Source organism: Quercus lobata, chromosome 4 (genome assembly GCF_001633185.2).
Source record: "Quercus lobata isolate SW786 chromosome 4, ValleyOak3.0 Primary Assembly, whole genome shotgun sequence".
In the NCBI taxonomy this organism is placed as follows: Eukaryota; Viridiplantae; Streptophyta; class Magnoliopsida; order Fagales; family Fagaceae; genus Quercus; species Quercus lobata.
In genome coordinates this window covers 33,519,180-33,527,562 of record NC_044907.1, presented here as the reverse complement: position 1 = coordinate 33,527,562, position 8,383 = coordinate 33,519,180, and the positions used below count along the sequence as shown (strand labels likewise).

Below are 8,383 nucleotides of genomic sequence, written 5' to 3'. Positions count from 1 at the left end.
TTTAGCAAGAGGGTCTTCTTTTTGCTCTAGTTAAGAAGGAGAAACATCCTTGGCTTGGGGGTCAACCCCATGACCCTCGGCCTCTACAACCTTCTCCTTGGAGGGATCCTTTGATTTGGAAGAGGGTTTTTTCCCTTTGCCCTTACCTTTGCCCTTCTCTCCCTCGGCTTCCTGGCCTAGCCTGGTTAGATTCCTTTGTAGTTTCAGCTATCAGGATGGCATCTAGGATAGCCGCAGGTTGCTCGGAAGATTCTGGAGCATCAGCAGGGACCTCCCGGATCTCTAGGGGGTAGAAGACGTTTTTAGGTAGCCTCCAAACAGAATCTGCAAGGACACCTGCAATGCTGAGAGCCTTGTCCCATGTGACACTGCAGTACTTCCTGCATACTTCTAACAATTCCTCGACAAGCCTTACTTGCATCTCCTCCACGCCAAGTTGAAAGGCAGCCCTTTTCTCGGCCTCGGCTGCTTCCTTGACCAGCTAGGTTTCCTCCTTGGCCTTTTACAACGCAGCTTTGAGATTTAGGACAACCTGTTTCTCAGTAGCAAGATTGATCTCAATCACGTGCAACTTCTGGCGCTGGTCCTCAGCTTGCTTCTCTGCATTTTTCAAGCCAGCCTCAGCGCTCAAATGACCTAATTGTGCATCCTTCAGCTTCTCAGTTAGCTCATACTGCTCCTGCTTGATAGCCTCTAGCATTTTCTCTATCTCGGCACAAAAGAGGGCTTCAGTATCGGTTAGCTTGCGAGCATTGCGATACCACTTCTCGGCCACAAAAACTTGCTGAGTAATCTGCCCAAAGATCACAAAACGACATGAGTTAGAAAAAAATATGATTCAGTATTTATGCTTGTAAAGGGATAAGTAGCCTTACCATTGCAAGGTCCCTCTTCAGGGACAGGAAGAGTTCGTTTTGTGAGAAACGCTTGTAAGCGTCCATGTCCCAAGGAAGGAGCATGGGCTACTCCAGGGCTTCAGCAATGTACCCTGCTCGGCCCCTCTGGTATTCCCGGACCGAGGCGTTCCAAGGAATTGGTGACCTATCCACCTCGAGCCGAGGACTCCAAGTACACTATGCCACGCGCACTTCAGCCCTATCTAGCTCGTCGTGGCTCTCCACGGATGGGGCCCTTTTGTCCCGAGGTTCCTGGGTCACCTTTTGGTGTTTTGCACCATGCCGAGGGTCCACCTCGCCTTCCTTGAGCGACTTGGTTGGCCTCTTTTTCTTCAAGTCAAGGTTAGCCTTCAGGCCGAGGTTGGCGGGGACCTGTGGAGGAGCAGGAGAAAGGTTAGAAGGAGCTTAAGACTTAGTGGGTGCCTTCGAGGTTGACACTTTGCCCGTAGCATCCATAAGCTCCCTTAAGCTATTATTTCCCTTGTTCGAGGTCATGTTATCTACCTCTTTGTTAGAGGAATCGTCCGAGCAGGTGATCATAAGGGAAGGGGCGCGAATGCTGGAGTTTCTGTCTAGCTCACCCTCGGCATCCGAGAGGTTAATTAGAGGAGCCTTTGGATTGTCTTCTTCAAAATAAAACTCGTCTATCTCCTCCTCTAATGAAAGGCGAGATGATTCAATCTCCTCTTTAATAAATGCTGCAGCTTCAAGATGGTCTTGCGGAGGTGGCTGTGCAGCTGGTGGAAGGTCTTGTAGAATGGGCAAGGTAACCGGTGGAAGGTCCTTTCAAGCCAAAAATCTTGACTTAGAGACGTCGATCTGAGATAACCTTGAACTACCGACTCTTATTGACTGGCTAATGTCCTGAAAGACGCGGGTCAAGGGCTCGTAACCCAAGATCAGATGAGCGGCACGCAATTTTCCTTCCTCGCTTACAAAAATCTCCGGCCTCAAGAGGTAGTTAAGGGCCAAAACGTTGGTATGGCTGAGCCGCAGAGCAACGTGGGCTTTATCTGCAAAATAGCCGAGAAGGGAATTATGGTCAGATCGCTAAAAGGATATTTTCTACCAAAAAAATGAAGTGCCAAGCAAAAGGAATAAAGCTAATAGGTTAAATCCCCTTCCAAGGGGACTGATCCTAAAGGTACCACACTTGGATCTCTTGCCTGAATTGGACAATGAAGACCGTCACTCCATTCCCCCGAGGCAATCAGGTAGTCATCCTTCATACCCTTATTAGACTTGGAAAGACAGGATATTATCCTAACATCCTCGAACCGAGATTTAAGGTAGTACCCCGTACTGGCAAGCTTGTGGCACTTGTACATGTGAACCACATCATGCCACGTGAACCCTAAGCCCATTTGTTCATTCAGGGCATCTACGTAGCCCAAGACCCTAAATAGGTTGGGGGCGCACTGATAAGGGATCAACCTATGGTTAATCAAGTAGTCTCGGGTAATCCTATGCATGAGAAGCGTCATTCCTCCCTCTATGAAAGTGATCATGGGAATGACGGCTTGACCCATATCTCTATCGGTCAGTACTCGGTCCGGAGGGCAATATCTAAAACCACCCCCTGTGGAATATGGTACCTAGCTCTAAAGCCTCCATAATGGCTGGTGTCTCTACTAAACGCTTGAATTTACCTATCTAGATGAACTGAAAGGCCGAGGAGGAAGGCCGAGAGGAAAAAGGGGTAATATAAAGGAATAAGAACTTACGGGTACTCGTATAATAATCTCTAAAACTTTCAAAGATCTTTTCAAAGAAAAGCTTCTTATAGGAAATGACTACGGAAACTCAAGAGTTTGGTGCGTTTTATGAAGACTGGGCACTGGAGTTCTCTGAAGTTCTTGACTATTCATAAAAAAGAAAGGCAAAGGGGGTTCCTTCAAGGCTTTATATAGCAGGAGAAAATGGAAAAGAGTACTCCCGCTCAAAATACTAGGAGAAACACCAGCCATTGGATCTGCGCTTCCCGTTGGATGCGGGGGACATAAAGCTGCCTGGAGCAATTAATAGCACCTCGTAAACTACAAAACTTCAGAAGTAACCACTCCCACACTTGTGAACCAAAAATCAGCTGGTCTTATCTCTTAAAAATCAAAACCCCGCTTTTTCTCCTCAGATGGAAGGGAAAAATCGAAGTTTTGAGGAGCAATTGTAGAGGCTAGGGCCCAAAATAATGTATTGGGTCTTGGGCCTTGTCCGAGGACATTAATAAGTCCGAGGAGGAGAAGATGACTTAAATGATCCACATTACAAGTCTTACCAGTGGGGGATGAATGGAAGAAGGTCCGAGGAGGAACTCCTTCTCGGACACGACAAACACAGACCAAGTGTATACTTTAGCAATCGGAATGCGCCCCATGAACATGTGAGAGGGAAGACAACTTAAAATATCTAAGAGAAAGCTGTCACCACCACATTAAATGCACTACAGCTACTTTTCTGGCCGTATTAATGTGGAGAGGACCCGTGAACAGTGCTGCCTTGGTTGCCACAACTCACAGAGGGCTAAAAGGGGTGTCTGATGGGATGGGTACTCAAGTGGGGATCCAGATTTTCACACCCTAAACCCGATACCCGGATTCGTGACCATGACCGGTATGCTAATATCAAGCCTAAACCTGATATTAACAAGAACTAACTTAACTTTTACAAAACTTTTACCAAAAGCTTCCCTCTTACTTTTCATCCTTGTTTCCTTACTTAAATAATATAACTTTTCACTTGATATTCAGAGCATCTACATTGTACTCAAAAAATTGACATAATCCACCAATTGTTCAAATTCAGAATTTCACATAATACATCTCTTAATACTTTAAGGTATACACTTTCATTTGATCCTAAAATACACAATGCTACAAATCTAAACATCATATTGCTAATTTAGGATCTATACATATAAAACTAAAACCAACTCCTTCCAAAACTCGACTAAGGCTCCCTTTGCTTCAAAATAAAACCTGCTAACTGAAAGAGTGGAAGGGGTGAGCTACACAGCTCAGTAAAGGTAAGATATATGAGAATTCAATAAGGATGCATGTAAATCAAATCATTTCATTCTATGAATATTTGAACAGGAGAACATCTTTTCATGCATAGTATTTTATACTATTCATAATGATAGCTTTACGCTTTTCATAGAAAATAATTGTTCTCATTTTTCTTATCGGGTTAATATTACCAAAACCTTTCGGATTAAACTTCTTTCATTTCCTACAAAGTTGCCATATATATATTCTCATTACAAAATAATTATTTTAACTTAAATCAGATAATCAGCAATTTTGAATTAAACTAAAAACATCTTGACTAATAAGAAAACTTTTCTTTATAAACTTCTTCTCATAAAATACTATATCTTTCATGGTCATAAAACTTAACGTTTCATAAAAACAAATATCTGATAACTTTTAAATATAAAATTGTACTTTCATCAGAAGTTTTATCTTTATAGTACAATAGAACTTCAGAAACTTTTATCTTTAATGAACAACTTTTCTTTTTATCAGAAACTTCTTTTCATGAGAGTTTTTAACTTTTCATGATGCATTTAAACAAAATCATTCTCTCATGATTAATAACATAATATAGTTGTTCATAAATAACTTATTGGTTAGTCCATATCTGATAAGTCTGTACAGAGAATACTTCATCACATTTGGGTGCCCCCGTGTGTATGATATTGTCCCCTTTGGGAGGCCTGATGGCACATCCCCTCCAGGTTTTGTTCCTCCCCGCCGTCCATACACATTGGGGAGAAGGCCTTATTCAAATTAGAGTTACGGGCAACCCTATTTCCTCTACTTTAAATGGCCAAACAGATAACATTTTTCCATGGAGAGCCAGTAATTCACCCCTACTAGCATAGTTCAAATCACCAGAGGACATAACCCGAAAACATTTCATACTTTACATCATACTAAAATTTCTTATTTTGCATAACATTTCATAATAATAGCATTTCCATTCTTTTCTTTAAACATCATGTTCGTGGAATCAATAATAGCATCAATATGCTTAAATCATATACCTAAGTTTTCGAAAGCTCACGAACATATCTTTGTCAAAATAATGATTATATGCCATATCTCTAATAAAAAATCTTTTAATGCATAATATACTTTAAAATAACTTTATGACTTACCAAATACCCATATAACTTATCCCTTACCTGAAAGCAGAGGAACCGAGAGTCTACAGTCGACGGAGCTTAAACCTGGGGAACTGGTATCACCTAAACCAAATATCAAAGCTTATTAATTACTATCAATTATTCCTTATCATAAACTTACACATTCATCTCAAAGCCTATCTCTTAAAAACAAGGAAGTCCTAATCCCGCCTCAAAGAGGTTCCCACAAATACAAAATACATTCATCAGACAACATGATGTACTAAATCATAGAGAAACCAATTCATAAATTTATATATGGTTTTACCAAAGGATGAGCATATTAAATTATAGCTCAAAAAATTTACCGTAACTTGAGAATTAAATCCACAAAGTCAGGTGTAGCATATGTTGTTCACTGCTCATTTCAGCAGTATATGCTCCATTTGTAAAATACAAACGGGCTGTCCACACACATCCAATTGTCATGACCTTTTACATAACTACTCCCCTGTATGTCCAGTATAAACCATAAAAATTTCGAAGTCAAAGAATAAACCCACGATTTACTAAAAATCACACAAGACAGCATACTCAAATCTGTCCTGACAAAATTTCTTGCAACTTAGAAATTAAACCATTATTTTTATGTTCATCCAAATTCTGTGAAACCACTTTCATAACAACCATGTGTGTCTTAGAATTCATAAAAACTACTCCTAGCATCCTAATTCACAGAATATGATTTAATACATATTTTTCTTGTTGTAAACATCAAATTTGTCACAGAGACAGCTTCAGTACATATTCTTACAAAATCATCAACAAATAGCAATATGACTTAATTTCATTTGGGTATTTTTATACCTATAATAAACATACTAAAATATGTTATTAAACATTCAATAAATCATAATATCATCAAACCTTCAAATCACTAAAACAGAATCATAATTCAGCCTATAAAATCAGGATAGAGGTTAAAGAAGTAGAAATAAACAAATGAAGTTTTGATTACTTACCCCCAACAATTTGAAGCTGAAATTTTAGTGTTAACCCTTTAATTTCTTCTTTAGAGAGGGATATTTTGTTTTGGTAAGAGAGGGAGGGCTGCCGTGTAGAAGCAAAGGAAGAAAAGAGAAAGAAGAACAAAGAAAGAGGAAAAAGGAGATAAGGGGAAGACTTTTGGGGCAACAAAAAGGGGATAAAAGATGGGGACTTTGGGTGGAATACGTGTGGAGCTTAGGAAAAAATCTCACCACCCCACCACTCTTTTTTCCAATTTTCTTGCATTCACACTCATACCTTTCTATAAAAATAATTTCTTGCATTCACACTCACACTTTTCTACAAAAATAATATTACTTTGCATATACTTATATATATATATATATATATATATCCTTACCTTTATAAAGTTATATCCATCATATTAAAAGAGCATATATGTTCTATAATATCACAATATCAAAACTTCATGCACTTAAAAGTAATTAAGATAATGACATGCATATAAACCCATAAAATTAATTATGAAATTAGGTTCGGGTGTTACACAGATGATCAACAAGTGTAGGGTCCAGATGATCAAAAATGAGCTATATAATGTGGAAGAGCCCCCATGAGGAAGGGGCAAAGAAAAAAGAAAGAGAGAGAGAGAGAATACTATAGCATGCTAAACAATCTTAATATTGTAATCAGTATACGTTAAATTTTGGTCTCCTCGAACTAACATTCATTGGCACTGATGTCTTTTATTTGTGCTTGATTGTCTCTTAACTCCATACTAGCTGTTGCCCAACTCATTAAGATTTAGTTCTTTGACCCATACTCTACAAAATTCATTGTATTGAGCTTATTAGACCAGGGTTCCATACATTTGGGCTTGGGCTCCAAATCTTGCCCCTACAACTGGGTAGTGGTAAGATTCATTATACTTGTAACTGCTTGTTCTTGATCAGTGGATTCTTGAAAGTAGTGACCTGAAATTCACTCGATAGGGTTTTTGTTTTGTGAAGGTTTTCCTCATTAATCAACAAATTACTGTGTCAAATTTAGTTTTCCTTCACTCTAGATTAGATTTGTGATTTATTGGTGCCTTTACCATGTTTGCATAAAATCTAAATAATTAATAAACTTGGGTAATTGAATTAGTTAACTGGGATCAATCTATAACTCAATAAGTGGCTTCTATTAGATTCCCACAAGGGGTCTTTGTTTGTACACAGATAATTGCTCCATGAAATTCAAATTATTAAAGGACTCCGAATTGACATGGACTTGTTAACGGTTTTTTTTTTTTTAAGAAGAATTTACATCTAATTGAATATAACTAAAACATTACATGGCTTTGGTCTCATTCTCATATACAATCTAAGAGAAAACTACATGACTTTGGTGGTAGTTACATCCTTAAAAGATGAAAATTACATATGGATAAAATTTAATAAACAGTTTATCTATGCTTAGAGATTAAGTTATAAGGTGTTAAATACCCACTTTACCCGATAAATTGGTCTTCTAAATTATGGTGATCAATGTCATGTCTTTCTTTATATACAAGCAATCAACATGTCATATAGATTAAGAGCACGCTCATAAAGAAGTATGAATTGAATGATTGAAGCATTTGAACATTTTAGAGAGCTTATTACTAAAAACATGTAACTGTAACATCATAAAATAATCATAATAATAATAAATAAAAACCTAATTTAACATGGTAATATCCTTGCATTTATTTTTAGAATGAAACGTGTAAGTAAATGTGATTGATGAGAAGTAAAATCTACATGTGAACATGTTAATGAAATATAATGGACTGTTTGGATGGAAGGAGAAAGGAAGGAGAGTGGAGGGAAGTAGAGTAGAGTTGACTAAAAATAAGCTAATTTTGTGTTAAATCTACTCTACTCTCATTCCCTCTCCCTCAACCCAAATGGACCATAAGGGAAACATGTTCTTACTTGTTTTCTTTTATTAGAAGAATCATAGTTTAAAGTAGTCTTACTTTCAAATAAGACTACTGCCTTGAACAGAACTCTCACAAATAAGGTTACAGCCTTTTACAAAACTCTCACAAATAAAACTACTGTTTTGGGCACACTAATATTTTTTTCCACTTACTAGAAAACATTAGGGTGCCTTAAGAACTCTCTGCATTTTTTTATCTCTCACTCTTTAACATTTTGTCTCCTACACACAATCACACCGCATTTCTGCTTCCTTTTATAGAGTTCCCAACCAAGTGGAATTACAAGAGTTGACTTTATTTTAATGCCTCTTTAGTTCATAAGAGAAAATTCTAGCTAGAATGTAAAACACACAATCGTTATGGAAAAATAAGAGACACAAATTGTTC

At 38.0% G+C, this 8,383-nt stretch overlaps 1 protein-coding gene across 1 annotated transcript; it reads right to left on the bottom strand.

Annotated features, from left to right (window-relative positions):
* On the bottom strand, window positions 1-1,302 carry LOC115983716. Its single transcript, XM_031106475.1, has 2 exons — window positions 876-1,302; window positions 1-793 (listed from the first exon to the last, which is right to left on the bottom strand). The coding sequence occupies exons 1-2, from the start codon at window positions 957-959 to the stop codon at window positions 503-505; spliced, it is 375 nt and encodes a 124-aa protein (XP_030962335.1). The 5' UTR covers window positions 960-1,302; the 3' UTR covers window positions 1-502.
* Between the last annotated feature and the right edge of the window lie 7,081 nt (window positions 1,303-8,383).